At 36.2% G+C, this 21,024-nt stretch overlaps 1 protein-coding gene across 7 annotated transcripts in view; it reads right to left on the bottom strand.

Moving 5' to 3' along the window:
- Positions 1 to 21,024, bottom strand: part of DOP1A (DOP1 leucine zipper like protein A) — a 113,214-nt gene that overhangs the window by 28,104 nt on the left and 64,086 nt on the right. For all 7 annotated transcript variants that reach the window (XM_030315898.2, XM_036064407.1, XM_036064408.1 and 4 more), the window contains 10 exons: positions 20,742 to 20,975; positions 14,923 to 15,544; positions 13,780 to 14,054; positions 12,418 to 12,570; positions 10,225 to 10,325; positions 8,648 to 8,907; positions 4,914 to 6,903; positions 3,970 to 4,081; positions 3,682 to 3,864; positions 1,781 to 1,906 (listed from right to left, as the gene is read on the bottom strand). In XM_030315898.2, coding sequence (XP_030171758.1) covers positions 1,781 to 1,906; positions 3,682 to 3,864; positions 3,970 to 4,081; positions 4,914 to 6,903; positions 8,648 to 8,907; positions 10,225 to 10,325; positions 12,418 to 12,570; positions 13,780 to 14,054; positions 14,923 to 15,544; positions 20,742 to 20,975 — 4,056 coding nt within the window. The remainder of the gene's footprint in view (positions 1 to 1,780; positions 1,907 to 3,681; positions 3,865 to 3,969; positions 4,082 to 4,913; positions 6,904 to 8,647; positions 8,908 to 10,224; positions 10,326 to 12,417; positions 12,571 to 13,779; positions 14,055 to 14,922; positions 15,545 to 20,741; positions 20,976 to 21,024) is intronic.

Here is a 21,024-nt window from a genome sequence, read left to right as displayed (position 1 = left end):
GTCAAGCTTTCACTTTTTGCAGATGACATGATATTATACATAGAAAACCCGACAGACTCCACCAAAAGTCTGCTAGAACTGATACATGAATTCAGCAAAGTCGCAGGATACAGAATTAATGTGCAGCCTAGTGTTTTGTTAGTAGACTCAAAAACTTCAGCAACTATAGGTCTTTTTTCTTGGTCAGGTCATTTTCCTAGAGGTGAATCCTCAAAATTCCTACCTAAGGGCAGTACTGCTTCCTGCCACCTCACTGGGGTGAGGCTGATGCCCATTTTTCAGTATGTAACCTTGTTGCAAATGCCCCTGTTTTCATCATAAAGTCTAATGTCTATCGCTGTGAATCTTGTGCTCTCAGGTTCAGAGCCTTTCTTGACCAAAGTCTTCACAGAGCAAACTTGGCTCCAATTTCTTGCTTGGGTAGGGTAAGAGAGTGGGTGGTGGCTTGGGTTGGGGAAAAGGGATCTAGAAGTGGTCTAGTTGTTCCTTATATAAATTTTCATTAATCCTCCAGATTTCACCCCATCCCAACACTTTGTCTTCAGAAGTATGTGACATTTCTGAGGCACCTGGGTAGCTCAGTCAGTTAAGTGTCTGACTTCAGCTCAGGTCATGATCTCACAGTTTCAAGAGTTCGAGCCCCATGTCAGGCTCTGTGCTGTCAGAGCATGCTCCTGATTGTGTGTGTCCCGCTCTCTCTCTGCCCCTACTCTGCTCATGATCTGTCTCCCAAAAATAAATAAAAACATTTAAGAAAAAAAGTACCTAAGATTTCTACTTCCAGAGACCATCTGTAGTTTTACAGGGGCAAGTGGTTCCTTTTTTACAGCAATATAGACTATCAATTTTCTCTACTAAATCTGTTACCACACAGATCTGTTGTTTTTCATCTTGGAAAATTTTGTTGATACTTATTTTTCTGTGGTCAACTCCCTCAAGTTCTGTCATTGTGGGTTTATGTCTTTTTAAATTCTTTTACTCTCAGTTTTGAAAGAAGAGCAGAGAAAAATGCATGTGTTTGATATGCCTTGTTAAACCACAGGTCCTTGGCTGATTGTAAATAGTCCAGGATTTCTGTTCTGTCTAATGTAGTATCTGCTACTGGATCCTCACATGCAAAAAAGTGTCCTAAGTAGCAACGTTCTTTTACTTTTATTCCTTTTGAAACTTCAACATATATGTAATGCGAAATCAGCACAAAAATAACAGATCAGAAACCTTAAACTAGACAAATCATATATCTTATGTGAATGTTAATTATTTAATAGCCTAATATTCTAATGAGCCACTATGTATTTTCAACAAAGAACACTTTTGAGCTTTCAAACTCACAAAGCAACAATTTCACATATACAATCCAGTTAAACCAATATACTAATTACATTTAGAAACAAACTACTTAAGCTATCATGTCTTAATGAAAAACTAGTCAAGATGAAAACTCTCCATATCATTCTTAAATGATAAACATTTAAAAAATACACTGTGCTATGTTAATACAGTTAGTACAGTTAGTATAGTAATAGTGTACTATGTTATGTACCTTTTTCCTCTAAAATATAGTTAATATCATACTAATTTCTTTTTTTACACAAAATGATTATTTTTATACTCAAGGCATTTGGGCAATACATCATTATCTAAACCTATAGAAAAACTATTGTTTCCACTCCTCATCCCACCCAAGCCCCACTGCCATTAATGGAGACTTGAAAATTGGCATGTACTCACCAAATGCTTATCAAACGAAAATAAAAATATCAAATGGCTGAACACATACCTTGGTCCTGGTGGTCGTTTTGTTTTGTCTTCTTTCATTCCACACAAATGCAATAGCAGCCATAAAATGAACACCATGATTCATTGAAATGGGGCCCAATAATTCAAGGATCTGTTGTCTCAAGTTCTAAAACAATTTAAACAAATGACCAGTGGATTTTAGTTGTTTTTTTTTTTAAATAATATATAATACTTTCATGTTTTGCTACCTAAATTAACAGTAGAGGAAATTTTAATAGTGTTAAGAGATGCAATCATGGTCATTTTAATTGGAAAAGAAAATTTCTATATTTGACACTATATAATGACAACTGGTAATCAGCCAAATGCAACAGTCTCTACAAATAATAGGAAAACACTATATATGAAGTTCAATTACATTTGATGTCGATTCCTTTAAAAAAGAAAAGGGTTTTTTTTTTTAAAGTAAAGTTATACAAAAGAAAAACAAAGTTTAATCTAAACCTAAGTACTTAGATAAAACTTTCTAATGGTGGAAAAGTTTCTTCTCCTTCCCTCAATTTCAGTTCCCATTATTCCCATAATGTTCCCATTATTCCCAGATCTAGGGAGTCAGGTCAAGGAGTAAGAACAGGTAACTTGACAAAAGTTGTCAAATTTGACATATTATTATATTATTCAATTGAATAATTGAATAATATGCCTTGAAATATAATTTTCCTCTAAACATAAAGTAGAAAATTTGGAAAACGCCTGAGTATGAGAAAAAAAAATTTTAAACTCAACCATTAATCACATCATCCTGAGATAATCACTATTACTACATTAATTTCTTTTTCTGCATATAATTTTTCATGGAATTATAAATATAAGATTTATTCAATTATGTGACATGCCAGTTTCAGTAGTTTTATACATTTTCCATCCACTAAGATTTTTTCAAAACTGCAATTATTAGGGGCCCCTGGGTGGCTCAGTCAGTTGAGCGTCCGACTTCAGCTCAGGTCATGATCTCACAGCTCTTGAGTTCGAGCCCCGCATCGGGCTCTGTGCTGAAAGCTCAGGGCCTGGAGCCTGCTTCAGATTCTGTGTTTCCTCTCTCTGCCCCTCCCTGACTTGTGCTCTCTCTCAAAAAATAAGTAAATACATAAAAAAAAAAACTAAAAAAAAAGTGCAATTATTAGTAGCTACATAATGTAACACTAAAAGAGTTAATGTAACCTTTTCCTTATTTACTGTTTAGGATCTTTGTGCCACTAAATAAGGCTATAAAGATATATAAAGATATCTATCCATCTATCTATAATATATCTATCTTTGCCTAATTTTGATTGCCTTAGAACTGATTACTAAAGTAGCTTACTAGGTCAGACTACCAAATTTTTAAAGTTCTCTGTACATATTGGTAAACTGTTTTCCAGGAGGACTTTGCATATTAAAATGTCAACTTTCAAAATCCTCAAGAAAGGGAACAAAATTATAATATGTATGAACGAACCTCAAAAACATTATGTCACATAAAAGAAGCCAGATACAAAAGACTAAATAACATGTGATTTCATTTATAAAAAATGTCCAAAAAAACCAAACCTATATGTAGAGAAAACAGGTTAGTGGTTGGTTGGAGTTGGTGATGAAAATAGGGAGTGACTGCAAATGGGCCCTGGAATCTTTTTGTGGTGATGAACATGTTCAAAAATTGTGGTGACAATGTACTAGAAAACTGTCCATGTACTAAGAAAAAAAATCATTGTACTGTATACACTTAAAATGGGTGAAATTTGTGATATATTTCTCAATGAAATAGTTAAAATTATTTGAGAATTAATTAATTTATGCAGCATGCTGCATACAATCTTTTCATGAGATGCTGAATACAATCTTTAGGAAAGTCCTTGAATGTTCTCTTGAGCTCCACAGATGAAGTGTGAATTGTCTAACCTTTGTGGCTCCAAGATTAATAGTGGTGACAGACGCAGAGGCAGCAACAGCCATCTTTTCTGAGGAATCAGCCTGATGCAGGATGCTCCAGAGCAAAGTCACAGAGGACATGATCATGTGAAGAATGGAGAGGATTCCACTGCGGGCTTCAAACAAGTGTTTTTGGTCTACGTTGACCAAAAGCTATTAAAGTCAGGGGAAAAATACATATCACTTACTGAAGTTTGTAAGTGGCTACTTACTAGACCTCAGTCTGGAAAAAGGAATCAAATACTTGCGCAGTCTTACTTGGTGATACTGAGTAGTAGGATCCAACAAACAGTAATGAATAATGGCTGTGATCCCTTCTAAAAGAGTAAGAATCATATCTGGTGGAATGATTGATGCCATCCACAGAGGCCTGAAATAAAATGTACTCAGTTGAACACAAGTTCTGTGAAAGACAAATTCATGTTTTAATCAATGGTAAATGTCCAGCATGTGCTAGGCACAGAGTAGGTGCTCAATAAAGATTACATAAATAAATGACTAAGAGCATAAATTAGAAGCTTTTACATCCCAATCTATGAAGTGAGTGAGTTGTACTAGAGTTCTTTGGCTAAACAAATTCAATATGAAGCAAATAAATATAGCTAGTAAATCTCTAGCAACTGTGTAACAGCAGGCATATCAATATTAACTGATAAAGGCAATTTTCTTATATTTTACATGTAATAGCTAAGGTTATATAGGAGATTAAATAAATACTAGTCAATGAAACATTTGACTAATTTCTGACAGACTAATTGAACACGGGGATACAGGTGGAATTCACCACTAAACCATGAAGATCAGAAACAAGAAATAAAATCAGACAGGAAAGCAATTATTTTTAATTTAAAATTAATTTTAGTGTGCAATTAATTTCTACTTAGATAATTTATCATATAAAACTAGGGAAACCCTTTGCTGGGCTTTGTATTATTTTCGCCAGCTCGTTCAAGAACATCTAAATTAATGTTTCTTCCCTTAGGAGAAAAAAGTCCTCTTTAAATCTTCCTCCTCCTTTCCATACTTAATTCTTTTATTGACACTCTTCCTCAGGGTGAGTTTCCTTCTTCGTGAAAATAATATACTATTTGTAACCTATTGATACCATTAATTTATGTACTCAAATTATAACGGACTTTCTGGATGATTAAGTAGTCCTAATGTGAAAAATGTCCATGATAAAGTTAAAAATCAATGCTTACCTACTATCAGATAATCCTGTTTCATATTTGTACTGCTGAATTAGATTATCTAAATTTCTGCAAAGCTGTAGTGTCACAGAAACAACCACTCTCTGTAGAACTTTTCCCATGTAAGGCAGAGTAGATGTGATTAAACCAATCCACTGTGGGTGCATCTTACAAGCACAGTGTTGATGCAAAGCTCGTATTACTGCACAGAGGAACATGCCTTGACATGTAATTGGCTGAGCATGCAAATACTGAAGAGAAGTCATGGGCTGATGGGGATTGATGTGTTCCAGGTCAGATACGACGAAATCGAAACCCGTTTCATTCTCTTCGGGGATAGTCATTACCCGGTGTTCTAGAACAATGAGCCTCTGAAGCACTTTAAGAAGCTGTGACTGGAGTGTGCTGCCATTGTCAAATTCATCCTCTGAGAAATTGATAAGGCTGTCTTCTGAGAAACCTTCTTCCACGGCAACCATGTTTTTACCTGCCATTTTCTCACTATGCCATTTCTGTGCACTAAAGATAGATGACAGCAAACAGTGAAGAATCACTTTCTGAACTTTGCACTTAGATAACATGTCAGAGATAAAACTAGGGAAACCCTTTGCTGAGCTTTCTATTACTTTTGCCAGCTCAGTAAAGAGAAGTGTCAAAATTTCTATGCTCATCATCTGCATGTTTCGATTGCCTATTAAATCTTGTGCAGTGACCTTGACGTGAGTTGGGTAATGGCTTCTCATGTAATATAAGCAGAGGGAAATAAGAATTTCTATATACATAGAACTCCGGAAGTTATGATTAGAGTCTACTGGAATGTGACTATAAAAGTCTTTGCCCATAACAGAAATCCGGTGTCTGGCCAAGAGATTCTGAAGCAGAGACAACTGAGGGGTATATGCATTATTTACACTAGTGGTTGAAATGGCATTTACGAAAGTAATAGGGTTAGTTTTCAAGATGGCTTTGATGGCAGAAAAAGCATACAGAGTCCTTGATGAATCATACAACTGGAGATACAGAAGCACATGCTGATAGAGTGGGTGGATGTTGAAATGGGGAGATTTCCGTGATCCTGGAGAACCCATATCACTCTCAATTTCAGAAATCTCTCCTTCTCCACAGCTGTACCAGTTCTCTAAATCCAGACCATCGCTGAAGAATACACTGGTTTGTTTGAGTTTTTCATTTGAAGCTTTTTTCTTGTCGTCATCCTTTTTTCTGGCAAGTTTTACTTTAGGTTTTGCTCCCGGTTGTTTACCTGACTCCTTAACAATGGTCTCTTTCTCAGAGACTTTTTCTGATAATTTTTCTTTGAAGCTGAACTGAATACTGCTGTGACTCCTCTGCCTGGATTTAGTTTCTATGGAAGCAACATTAGAGTCCTGGAGAATCTGTGTGGTTCCTGAAATACAAGGTGAGGAACTATTTCTGGAGATTCCATTTGCCACACACTCACGGTCTCCCTCTGCAGACACAGCCAGCAACTGAGAACTGTCGTTACTCAGCAAAGCACTCTGACCCTGCGGAGCAGACTGCTCGTCAGTTTTAAGGGCCTCCTCGCCTGGACCTACATCACTGTGCTCTGGGGGCACAGCTTCCATTTCTAACTGAGATGTCAATGATGCAGATTCTGCTTCGAGGCCACTTACGACTTTACATATCAGGTCAAACACTACCTGCTGAACATCATCATCTGGGGAGCTTGCACCTGGCACTTGAGAATCTTCTTGGGCGTTCACATTTTCAGGATCTACTTCGTAACTCAAGTTGTCCCCAGCAGAGGACTGTGAGCATCCAGAGTCGGAACTCTGAAGTACTTCTATCTGTTGGTCTGGAAGATCAAAATCAGATACAACCATTGGAATTGTCTCACTGCTGGTACTTAGAAGGGAAAGTCTGTCACTCAATGGATTAACAGTGAGACTAAAGTTCTCTATTTCGTCCATAGTGAGTGGCTTTTCACCACTTCCTTTAGATGCAATGAGTTGTACTTGGCTTACTGGCATATGAGAAAAATAGTAAAGAAGGAAAAAGATAAAATACATTAAAATGATTGAAATGTAGACTGAACTCAAGATTCTTAATCATTAGCTTCATCACCTTATACCTTCCTACGAAAATTACATTTTTTTTACTATTTTAGACCCTTTAAGTTAGAAAATTATGTAGATGACTATTAACTAGAATTTAGTAAAGACAACTCAACAATAGGAGTATTATTTAATTGAATTAAATAAAACAACACATTAAAAACAGCTACAATATCAAAATTTGCCCTTACTCCCAAATAAGGTATCTTTTTTTTTTTTTACTGCAGTTCAAAATTTTATTTTTTTCTCCCTGTGTAATATTTCCCTTAATTATTTTATTTCTAAGAATTCAAATACTTCAGTAGTTGATATGTATATATATACACACATACATATATGTCTATATATACACACACACATATAAGCTTGATTTCAATAAAATTCAATATTTACAAATTATCAACATTATCAATATTCAACATTTATAAATTATAAGTAAGGCCCTAAATCAAGAGACAATGAGGGTAAGAGAAAGAAAAGACATCATTGTTCTCTCTAGAGTTTGAACTTGGTAGGGGATCACAAATATATTCATCCATTTCTGTACTTTTTGGAGAGCATACAGTGCTGATGGCATTCTTTTAAGAAAGAGCAAAAGGCTTAGTTCCATATGAGTATTACAAAGCAAATGTTACAGAATTCAGGGAAAGCATCATGACCCTACAGGTAAGGAGATCAATCTCGGAGGAAAGGTGAGAATTCAGCAGACAGGCAGGAATGGCAGCGGGTAAAGGGCTAGCAGAAAGAAGTTCAGGCAATAGGCAGAGTAGAACATGCTCTGAGAAGACTCAGGGGAAGCAGTGGAAAGTCAGGCTCTATAGAGGGCTCTGTCCATACTCTGTAGAAACACATTAAAGATGAAATGGGGGCATGACAGTGTAGCTGCAGCTTCATCACACAGCAGCCATGGGACTTTGAGAAAGCCCTGGCCCGCTAAGCATCTCTACCTACTCAGTAAAATGACCTTTTTATTACTGACCTCACAGGATTATTTGTCAAGATATGAATGAGTTTTGTGAGAATCTTTTGTCCCTAAAGTATAATAAGTTAATCTAAGGACCCATTATCACCGTATTGTAGATGTCCTCACTCGACAATTTGTAAAATGTGGACTTCCAAGTAATAATAGTGAACATCTAACTAACACTTATGATAGGCCAGTCTGCCCTAAACATTTGTAGGCATTTGTTTGCAGTCACAAACAGGACTACGTGTTATGTTCACAATGAAGCCTGGAAAGGTGGGTACTACTATTCCCATTTCACAGATGAGGAAAATGACTCATGAAATACAAATGGGCATTACAAGCTTTTTATATATTCTCAGTGAAGTATCTCTAGAACCTCGCAAAACCAAAATTGCTCATTAAACTCTAAAGGTATTTCCATCAAAATTGAAGACTGTCTCTGAAAGCTGTGCTGACTCCTTCCTTGAAAGAGTCAACTGATAAGAGAAATCCAAGTCCTCTAAGATGACCATTGATGAAGTACATTCTGGCATGGGCCCACGTGAGCACTGCCAGTACACATGGATGGGAGAAAATAAGTCCATGGAGAAAACCTCACTGTTGCCAATCACTACTGTGTTCACTTCTCATTTCATTTTAATAACTTAATTCTAAATAAAGCTGTTTTACTTCCATGTGATATTCACCATTGCTGCAGGCAAAATTTTGCATGAAATGCTTGTCACTCTCTTCTCCGGGATAATAGGGAGCCTTATTCCAATAGCGTTCTGCTTGTACACGCTGCACTGAAACCCTCTGAGTTTTGGGATGAAGCAGGAGCAATAGCAATGGTTCCAAAACTCTTGCAATATCATGTCTTTGTAGCACTTGGTTCAGCCAGGCTTGTCCCACAGAGCTGGTAGAACCATCAAGACTGTTAAGGCTATCTAACATGATGAACAGTGACCTACAATAAACACCAATAATTAAAACAAAGAACAAAACATCTACTTTAATTGTCACACTCTAGTTTTTCTTAAACCAACATTACTGTAAGTTTTATTTTTAATTAACTTTTTAAAAGTAATCATACTTCAGAAAAACTTCTGACCACATCATTTTAATAATCTTAATCCCTACAGTCTCAGTAGATATGAAAAAGGAGAAAATCGTCTTTTCCCTTTTCTTATATACTTGTGTTTTAATTTCCCAAGCATACATTACTTTTATAAGATAAGTACTAATGAACAAGGGAGAAAAAAAAACTTAGTTTTGTTTCACCAATGTACTCCTGCTCATATCACCAAATACTGAACTCTGTGCAAGTTAACACTACTTCATGCTCTTCTGTGCCCAATCTCTTTATGAGGCAAACCTGTGTGCTTAACTCAAAGAAAGAACTTCTGTGAAAGTTATGGAGGTGTGGCTTGGAATCTGAAAACCTGAGATTCAAATCTGGGCTATCAGCTCTACATCATGTGTGGTCTTGGGCAAGCCACTTATTTCTCTGGTCCTTCAGTGCCTCACTTGGATGATGAGAAAAGGCAGTCACCAAATGAGAGATGGTATTTGTAAAGTACCTAGGCCAAGGGCATAGTTCATTGTACTAGTTCAATACCAAATCATTTAAAAATGGTGATGTTGAAAAAGTAATGTCTGAATAATGTCCAGTAAAGCACATATCTGATCCTGGGCTGGGCTTTAAGCAGAGTCAGATCTGTGGCCTCCTCTATGGTGGTGAGACTGCTATCCTGGGCCAGTATCTCAGTCTACCTATACATAGCATCTCCTTGGAAGTTAAGGCAAACCTCATATTTGGGGGATGAGTCATCTCGAGTGGTGTAGACAAGTAGCAAAACTACTCTCAGGCAGCTGCAGGTTCTCTGAATCCATGGAAGGGGTGTATATTTTAGCTTTAGACTTATGATGTCCAGTTCAGGCAGAAGACTGAAAATAACTGTTAGAGAAACAGTTACATCATCTACTGTTTATGTTGAAATTTCTCTGTGAATACAGACCCATTGCTGTATCCCTGATACCTAGAATGCTGCCTGGCACATAGCAGGGGTCTTGTTGAATATTCATCCAGTAAAAGAAAGGGGATCTGGGTGCTTCAAAGCCATGCATTTTAATATAGCTTAGATTTTTTAAAAAATAATTTATAAGCTCTCTTTATAATATCTGTAAATTACTATCTTGCACCCCTGCCAAATTAGGCAGAGGATTCAAGAAAAGAGACACTGAAATACCTGACTGTAAAATCCGAGTATCAAATGTAACCAACCTGTCAAAAGAACGTGCAAAAGATGACGACTTATTTATATGGAGATCCCTTGTCAGATGCCAAAGAACTGCAAACTTTGCATGTGCTTCCATCCTTATTTTCTGAGGAGGAATATGGGAGATGAAATTATTTTTTTCTCCCTTGAAGATATTAAGTGATTTTATCAAAATCAAAATAGCAATTTAAGAGACAGTATTAGGTTCGATGTTCACAGTACTCAACACACCACACAATGAAACTATTTTTATGAAAGTAGAAATGTAAAAAAAAAAAAAACAACTTAGAAATATTAAACCTAAAAAGTCATCTCACACTACCTCAGAAATCGTTATTATTTAGTTTAGACTAGGTAACCAGTTTTCTAGATTATTATGTAACGGGGATGGAAAGAGCTAATAATGTGCATATTATAATATCTTCAGTCTCGGAAGCATTTTTCCCTTTTTTAATAAAAATACTTAGTAGTCAAAATTTATTTTATTATACCCTACAATTTACTTTTGTTCCCAGAAATTATATATTATCTCAAATGAATTGATCACTACTTATAAAGCTGGCTTATTAGATTCAAAAATTTAGACACCTAAAAAATTACTTCTATAAGAAAAACATCATTTTGAGATTATTTGGAAAATGTTAAGTGTTATGGTAACAATGGACAGAATGGAAAAATAAATGATTTAGAAAGACCAGCACTTGGTGTTAGATAATGAACATAAATGAATATAAATCAGGTAGAAACTGTGAAGTTATCAAGCTTTTCATAGTGTTCCTGTAGCATCTGTAGAATTCTTCAAGTAAAAGCCCTCCAAAATCAGGGACTGTAACGGTCTCAATTGTTTGTGATCACTTTGAGGGGAGCTTCCTTTTTTTCTACGGGTGTAATACATGCTTTTCCTATGAAGCCCATGTTTATACATCAACATATTAAAAAGTAATTGTATCTTAATTTTTTTTCATGGATGTATAATACCTTTATTCAGAAGTTAGTATTCCTTTAGAAATGTTACACAATAGGTATATAATTTGTCCTAGATTTACACTTAATGTAAACAAATTAAATGCAAGTCTTTATTAAACATTTTATTCCTAAAAATTTTTGAGAAAATGTGTTGAAGCAGAAATAGAATTTTAACATTTTTCTTGCAATAAACTTTCATGCCTCTCGTTTTCTCCTTCATTTGCTACTTCCTTCCTGGACAAAAGCTTCATTTACTTAACACTATGCCTTTCTGAATGACTCAAACTCACTTGCATTTAGAGTTCTTAAAAATTAGGGTGATACACCTCTAAAAGCTGTTCAATAAAATCTTTGATTTATGTTACAGAGAAGGCATGGGAAGATCACACACTTCATTAAACTTTCCCAAAGAGATCAACCAGATTGAAAGTTCCAGCTTCTCAGGCATACCAATGACTCTATCACCTTTACTCTCACTGACTTATCGACCATTTCATGTACATTGGGATACAAAATCCTTATTTTGGATACTATAATACAAATAATATAATCTCATATATTAGCATTCTATGGCTTATAAATGTAACTTCACATATACATCATTTCACATACATCAGTTAATGTATGCATAGTTCCATAACCAAGGCTACTGCTTCCTCTTTAAATGGTCTAAGAACTTGGACCAGCAACAACTTTAATCATCACTGCCTACAGATGGTGTCCTGAACCAAGAAATAAACCTAGTATTTGATTTTGGGTTACTAGATTTTTCATATTACTGATGCTTTTGCAAAGAACTTTCTTCTAAAGGACACAATGGGGTGCCTATGTGGCTCAGTAGGATGAGCATGTAACTAGTGATTTCTGCTCAGGTAATGACTCAGGGTTGTGGGACCGAGCCCCACATTGGGCTCTATACTGGGCATGGAGCCTGCTTAAGATTCTCTCTCTCCCTCTGTCCCACCCCACTTGGGTGTGTGCACTCTCTCTCAAAAAAATAAAATAAAAAGAAATAAGATAAGATAAAATTAAATTAAATTAAATAAATAAAATTAAAAAGGACAGAACAAATTTGTTTTAAATATATGAAGACCATATACTCTACGAATGAATTTACACAATCTCTAATCAGATACTAGCTACAATAATTTTCCTACAGTTTCTTTAATTTACCTTTTGGTATAATGGGAGTCGGGTAGGTGGGGGTGGGTCAAGATGAAAAAAGAATTTACCTTATCTTTATGGGTTAACTGCTGACTTATAACATCCTCACAGATGCTAGAAGAAGGAACCAAGTTATGTAGTTGATAAAACAGTTCCACACTTTTCTGATGGTGCTGAGGTGTCCTATCTCCCAGCTGATCCCACAATGTTAAAGCTACATGCTACAGAAAAAGATTGTCAAAGTGACAAGTGTTACCAAACCATACATTAAAACTCATTTAATAAGCATTTCCTGTTAGGTACAAACAAGCCTCTGAATGCCATTGAAGGTCTTCAATGTTCCTTATGCTACAAGGATGAGACTTAAAAGTATAGCTTTCCATGTGCTCACTTTTTGGGCACCGAGGTCGTTAGAACCTCTTATGATAGACCTTTAATGATTATTTTTATTCTTTTAAGATCCCTCCCTAATGATACTTATTTTAAACATCAAACATGGAAGAATTTTCTGCAGGGCCCAGAGAAGACCCCACTTTACTATTTTAGTGACACTTAGTAAAGTGCTGCTAGAATACATTATCTTTAAGAGGATACAACTCTCACATTGAATACGATATTTATGGTTATATGTTACAAAGTAAAATATAATTTACAGTTCAAATATCCAAATTACTTAAGCTTATATAAAATAGGTTGTATGTATTTTAGAGCTACACGTGTTAACAAAGCACTTGATGATCTATGATAGCATTAATAAAAACGTAACCATTTTCAGGGTTTACTGTCATACCGTTGTTACAGAAACCAACTTTAGCAGAAAGAACTATCTGGTGGGGCACAATGACTTGAATTGAGATAAAATTAAAGCAAAATTTTTTTATATATAAAGCATCTACCTGCCTAAGATGTAATACAATCCAATATACTTAATGTTCTTTCTATGTAGAGGGTATCATCTATACTGCTGTGATAAAAATCAAAAACTGTACATTTTTTTTTTCCTCTGAATGGCATCATATACCACAGATGATAATCAAACAATACAGAGTCAGAAAAATTTTTCCTGGGAGTTTTGGAGAGCTGAGATTATACTCTACGAAAAGCAGAAGTGTCATAGCATGTCATGTCGAAATAAGTTTTATTGTATAAATGGACTTAACCTCTTTTTTAGCTGAAATTACTCCTTCTGTGGCTTTGGAGCCTTAATACTTGCCTTCCCTAACCTCATCCTCATCTCCTCTCATCCTTTTTCCCTCTAGCAAAACTGGGGACAAGATTGGCAAAGCAGTACAGATGAAGTGTGGTATCTTTTTCTAGACATTGTAATATTAACAGGTATTCAACGAAGCCTGATTATCATCTTTCAGATCTCTGGTAAGCAATCTAAGTCAAGTACCACCTTAGTCATGCATGTATTCCCCAGAATTTACCTTGAAAAATTCAGTCTTCTCAGCAATGTATCTCAGATTGCCTGGAGTGAGGGGAGGTCTAATAACTACCGCCACTCTTCCCTGGTTTGGACTTAAGGGCTGTGCAGGCTCCACACTGTTGATGTTCTCCCCAGTGACCATGGCCACAGACTGAGTCAGTCCCACCAGGTCCATGACTAATGAAATAGCAACACTCTGCACACTGAAATCGCTTGCTTGGCTGCAAGCATTCATCAGGGTCTGGAGCCACAGCGGAGGCTGCACGTGCTCCCAGTCTGAAACAAAAGATGGAAGATGGAGTTCATTGCACTAAACCTTTCACACATACACCAACGTCCAGGTACATTTCAAAACAAAGCACCTCTTCTCAACACCTTTAGGCCTTGATCTGTTAGTAAAACCAAGGTTTCTCACCTAGACTGGAGCTTTAAGAAAATAAAGCAGCAACAAGAATCCCATAAACTTTTTTAGTATGTAATTTTCTTATGCCACATAATACAATGTATTCCCCTGTCCTAAAAAACAGTATATTAATCAACAGATATTATGTAGTACTCACTCACTGCACTGTGTGCATATATAAAAATTTAAATAATGGTAAACACTTATGATATTAGTCTTAATAAAGGAAACCAATGGATCTAAATGATATGTTACTTTTCTCCAGAGAAAGAAGTTAATTTCCTTCTTACCTTCAACTCACTTGTAAGTACACTGTGAAAGACATCAAAATCACAAAATTTTCCAATATGCCAACATGTATTATCTCCCCATAAAGACAATATTTCATTAAAAATACTAGGGGTGCCTAAAAAAATTAGGGGTGGTACAGTCAAGTCAAGCATCTGAATTCAGCTTAGGTCATGATCTCAGAGTTCGTGAGTTCAAGCCCTGCATTGGGCACTGCACCTATCATGCAGAGCCTGCCTGGGATTCTCTCTCTCTCTCTGTCCCTCCCCTACTTTTGCGCTCTCTCAAAATAGTAAATAATTTTTAAAAATCTACAAATTAAAATAACACTTTAAAAAATTAACTGGCTAAAAAAAAATCTTAGTTTTAATTCTGAGTGCTTTAAAAAAAGAAGTAAATAAAAAGCATGCTATAAAAAAGATTCAAATATAAATAAAACCAAGATGACCTTACCAGTCTCAGACTTCTCAGAATGTAGGTCTGAAGTATGGTTCCCCTCAGCAATGTAAACTGGGAAACTGGAGCACTCCAGGAAGAGCTGGCAGGCAGAAAGGAAGGCGGAAAGGTATTCTTTTGAAGTTTTCTGTTTACTTATGTTTCTCTCCTTTACATCTCCATGGGAATCCCTATCCCATTTTGAAGTCTCTTCTTGCTCTCTACTGAGATCCCCTGAATGCTCTGTAGCCAAAGCCTGAGAAAAAGAGTTGCCCTGAATGATGTAGAGGTTGATAAGTCTAGTGAGAAACTGCTGGACATACTCCAAGCAACATTGCATTGCAGTTTTTTGGGCTGTCTTCCCACTTCGGGGTGCTGTCCCCTGGGTGACTATGGAAGGGGCCTGGATGATGGTTTCTTCAGATCCTACGGTGGAGGCCGTTTCGGTCTCAGAGGATGTGCTACCGATGGGAATGGCAGCTGTCCCCTGCCCCTCACTCAGGTCTCTGTCGATATCATCACTTCGGTCTGCTTGATACTGTATAAATTCAGTAAATCCACTCTCTGATGATCGACTGCTTGGTGGGTTTTCTCCATCTTCAAATACTTCAGTAGGATTTTCAAGAGACACTGATGATACCTGGTAGTGATTAAAAACAGCAAAGGCTAAGTGATTAAATGCATATATTAGAAATCAAAAATTAGAAATGGCCACATTGAGAGAAGTCAGTTTAGATTACATGATTCAAAACTTACTCTACACGTTCGGCTGAATCTTAGAGCAGTTTCTACAACTGATTCATATTTCTATGATAATCAATAGGGAATACTGGTACAGTTCTAATGAATATATTAAAATAAACTCGGGGCACCAGGGTGGCTCAGTCAGTTAAGCATCTGACTTCAGCTGAGGTCACTATCTCATGGTTCATGAGTTTGGGCCCCTCATCTGCGCTGACAGTGCAGAGCCTGCTTCAGATCCTCTGTCTCCCTCTCTCTCTGACCCTCCCCAGCTTGTGCTCTCTCTCTCAAAAATAAAATTAAAACATTAAAAATAAACTCATTCATTAAGAATTATTTGCTGTATGCAAAGATTTGGTTTTTGAGGGCAAAATATGCATATAGCACAAATCTCTAACATCTATATCCCTATTTTCAAACAACTGACAATTTATTCAATCTGCTTCACGAAATCACTTTCCTAATGTCTAAATGAGGCAAGGAATGAGACATTTTAAAAACTAGAAATAAATTCTAATAGGTCATCTGTTCAATAATCATGAATGTGAAATTTCTATGTGAAATGTGTAAAATGCTATTTAAATGGTTACCATTAATCTTACATTCTTTTAACAGTTACTGAACCTATGTTACATGGCAGACACTGTATTGTGTACCAGGAACAAAAAGATAGTTTGTAATCTAAGGGAGAAGACAATAAGTTATAATATAAACAAAAATGGACCAGGTACTGGAATAGAGCTGGAATGAATTAATCGTCCCCTTCCTACAAAGACTGGATAAGTACAATCATCAAACATATTTTTGGGTTTAGTTTAAGGAAACAAAAGTTGTACATATCATGAATTGCTTGGGGACTTTGCCAGAGCATAACGTGAACTTGAATGAGATTACTTCTTAGTGACTAAAAAGGGATATTATTGAAGATTACAGAAGATACAAACTAATTGTTCTGCTGCTACAAAGCTGGGCCTCACCCACTGTTCCTTGCTTCAGTAAATGACATCACCATTCATCAAATCAGAAGACGGAAATCTAGGGGTGATCCTTGGGATCTTCTCCATCTTTCCTTGGCACTGCCCCTACATCCACTTCAGAATAGTGGTTAAGAGTACTGGCCATGAGTCAACTAAGGTTCAGCCACTTACTAGCTTGGCAAGTTATTTAACCTCTCTAAAACCTCAGTTTCCTGACAAGTATAATGGAGATAACAATAGTTCCTACATTTTACAGTTGCTATGAGAATTAAGTAAAACAGTATATCTAAAGCACGTGGTTTAGTACCTGCCAGTTTGATTTTTTTTAAACATTTATTTATTTTTGAGACAGAGAGAGACAGAGCATAAACGGGGGAGGATCAGAGAGAGGGAGACACAGAATCTGAAGCAGGCTCCAGGCTCTGAGCTGTCAGCACAGAGCCCGACGCGGGGCTCGAACTCACGGACCGCGAGATCATGACCTGAGCCGAAGTCGGCCGCTCAACCGACTGAGCCACCCAGGCGCCCCTAGTACCTGCCAGTTTGTAAATAAACATTCAAAAAATGTTTGTGATCACTTATTACCCTTACCAAACTATTACTAGGTCTGATTTTTTTTTTAATTTATTTTGAGAGAGAGAGAAAGAGAGCGCACATGCACACAAGTGAGCAGGGAGGGGCGGAGAAAGAATCTTAAGCAGTCTCCAAGCCTAGTGAGGAGCCTGATGTGGGGCTTGATCTCACCAACTGTGAGACCATGACCTGAGCCGAAATCAAGAGTAGGATGCTTACTTAACTGCTTAACCGACTGAGCCACCCAGGCACCCTGAATTTTTCTCTTAAATGTCTGGCTAATCCATCCATTCCTGTGTGTTCACTCCCACATCTTGTCAGCACATTACCACCACCTCTCACCTGCACTACTGCAGGTCTCCCCACATCCACTTTGTTTCTGAGATCCATGCTCCATACTGCAAAGTAATTTATCTCTTATAGAAGTCTTATTATGTTGCTTGCTTCTACCCTTCAGTGTCTTCCCACTGCTCCTAAGATAAAGAATAAAAGCCCCGCTAGAGTGAAAAGGCTCTGCATTACCTGGTCCCTGCCTACCTGAAGACTTATCTCTCCCTCACTGTGTGCACAGTGTTCCTTTCTGCCCAAGAGCCTTGGGGAATGTTTCTTCCTCTCCCAAGCGCTCTCTCCTTTCTACCTCATTCCACCCCAGTTTCTCTAGGGCTTTACTCAAACAACTCTTCCTCAAGAAAGCCTTTTAGGCCCACAGTCTAGGTCACATCACTGCATTTTCCACATTCCTACCACTCTATATTCTCTTTCATTTATTTATCATGACTGTAATTAAGTGTGCAATTATTTGTTTAATATGTGTCTCCCAACTAGCAAAAATGGGTCAGGAAGGCAGGGACTGTGCCAACTTCACCACTGGATCACTGGCTATGCAGAGTGCATGCTGGATAAAGAGAGGCTGTTTTCTCTATTTCAAAGCTAAGAACACTGAGGGCTCAGGGAAGTTAAAAACAAAACTTGCCCAAGGTTATACAGCAAATAAAGTTAAAAGTTATTAGGAAAGCTTAGCTTAGGTGATTCTAAACTTCAAGATATTTTTTTCATAGCTTATCACTATTATGAGAACTTTTCATATTATAATGACAAAGTTTACAGGCAGGTATCAACTGAACTGTCAACCTTTAACAACCATCTAAAACCTTGTACTAATACATTTTTAAAAAGAAGTCCTATTTAAATGATAAAATTGTCATTAGCTTATTGCTATTTCTGTATTGATCTTTTTCACATAAGGATCATAAAACAACGGACATTTATTAATAGAATTTAAGCTACAAATTCAGTTAAACTTATATACATTTATAATATTTAGTTGCATGGTCTATATCATATAACTATGTTTCAGATTATTTTATAGTAAAATGTCTTTCTGAAGAGAGAAAGACATGACATATTTTGGACATAGGGGTATAGAGATCCAATACACTGATCTTACAAAAGTGTACTAAGTGCACGGAGACAAAAATAGATTCATTTTTAATGAATTATTGTTTCACTTACACTTTAAATAAAAAGAAATAAAGAAAATACCCTCAGCTTTCAAATATGATAAATTTTAGACACTTCAGTGAAGATAATAACCATTGTGCTTCCGTAAAAAATAGGAAAGAACATATATGGCCCAAGAATATAGAAGAGAACCAAAGAGAGAGGGAAAAGCATACTCCCAGGTTAACATACCATTACGTTAAAAAAAAAAAAAAAAAAAGTACGAGCCCTGGGTGAGCTCTGCTTCTCTCCCCCTCTGTGCCCCTTGCTCACTTGTGCCCTCTCTCTCTCAAAACAAAACAAAAACAAAAGTATATTATTTCTCCTTTATTTAATATGAATGGATTTTCCTATTTACCTTAACCTGTAACCATCAATAAGTGCCTCCACTTGTTTTCGACATAGTTAATATTCACATATTTGAATATGCTATCAAGAGAATGCTAAGGTCCTCCTTTACTTGAATGAATTTCACTCAACAACAACAAAAAAGCAATTAGTAACTATTTTAGTTTAATTTCGAAGATCCTAGAAGTATATATTAAAGAAAACTAGCAGAACAAAATGAATTTTCCTACAACAGAATCAATATATATCACATATAAATAACAAGCAGATAGGAAGGAAAGTAAGAGATTGGTTTTAGTTTATGCCTGATAATCCTGGGATATATTTAAATTGATCACGGGTCAGTCACATTCATTTCATACATGAAGAGCAAAATATTTAAAAAGTCCAACAAAAACGTTTTAGGGTTAATACTTGATGGGAAAGGTTGTATTAGACTATCCTGATGATAAAACGTTTTGCCTGGCTGGGGGGGAAAAAAAAAGCAACTAGAAAAAAAAAAGTAAGGGCAACAATACAAACCCAGGATTTAGGTAATGAACTCAAAATACTAGAAAATTTTAAATCCTTGTTTTAACATAGTACCACAATGGCTAAATTCAATGGAATTATATAGGTGTTTTTTTCCATAAGTGTATCACAGGTATTTTAAGTATGCTACTTGGCCAGACATTAAAATTACTGTAATTTTATTCAACATCATAAAGCATTAAAAACCTGGAAGACTGAGGAGAGTAAAAAAGATTCTGGATTTCAAGAAGAGCACATCAAATTAGTGTATATATGAAAAGGACCACTAAAGTTTAGATTATAAACCTGCTGTCCAGTATGGTAGCTATAGCTACTAGTCACATGTGGCTACTGAGCTCTTGTATGATGGCTGATCTGAACAGATGAACTAAATTTTTTCAATTAATTTAAATTGAAATTCAGAAAGTAATACCTAATTTAGTTATGATAAAACTTTTAAATATGTTTAGGACAATTTGGATATGTAAATCTAATTTTTCAAACATAAACTTTATAAAAAATATACATCAAGTATTTCTGATAAAAATTTTAATTTTCAATGCTGTTAAGCATAATATACACCCTGGAATTTTGAAGACTTAGTACAAAAAAGAATGTAAAATATCTCACCTTTTAAATATTACATCAATTTTGTGTTCGTTATAGGGTTAAAATGATTATTAGCTATATTGGGCTAAATAAAATATAATTAAAATATTTTCACCTGTTTCTATTTTTTAATGTGGCTACTGGAAAATTAAAAATTACATATGCTACTTGCATTATACTTCCAGTGGAGAGCTGATAAAGACCGTTAAAATTGCCAAAAGCCTACAAGACTGTCTACTGCCACAACATTTAGGTCTAGAAAATATTCACTAATATTTAAAAAAAAATTTTTTTTTAATTTTATTTATTTTGAGAGACAGAGAGTGCAGAGGAGGGGCAGAGAGAGGGGGAGAGAGAGAATACCAGGCAGGCTCCGTGTTGTTAGCACAGAGTCCGATATAGGGCTCAAAGTCACGAACGATGTGATCATGACCTGAGCCGAAACCAAGCGTTGAGCGCTTAACAGACTGAGCCACCCTGGCTCCCCATCATTCGCTAATATTTAAATGAGTATGTATAAACTATTCTGCTCTGAAGAAATGTAATTGGTCTAGTAACAAAAATAATAGCAAACATTACCTTTTTGTCTTCCCATTCTTTGACTGAGTTGTTGTGCCCACTTGAAAACTGCAACACACCTCCAGTGCTGGCAGACAAGAGTGGAGGTTGCACCTTGCTAAGGATCTTTGAGCAGAGCCTGAGTGAATCTGTGAGTTCAGACAAGTGTAATGTCTGGAGATGGCTTGTCAGGGCAGAAATCATCCTGAGGAGCAACTGGGGCAAGTGTTCAGTCTGGATTTCAATATAAGTCTCCTGAAGATGAAAGCAAAATGACAAAAATTTATATAATGTATAACCCTAT

This window comes from Lynx canadensis, chromosome B2 (assembly GCF_007474595.2).
Source record: "Lynx canadensis isolate LIC74 chromosome B2, mLynCan4.pri.v2, whole genome shotgun sequence".
Taxonomy (NCBI): domain Eukaryota; kingdom Metazoa; phylum Chordata; class Mammalia; order Carnivora; family Felidae; genus Lynx; species Lynx canadensis.
The sequence above is the reverse complement of the archived record's forward strand: the minus strand, read 5'-3'. Positions and strand labels throughout refer to the sequence as shown.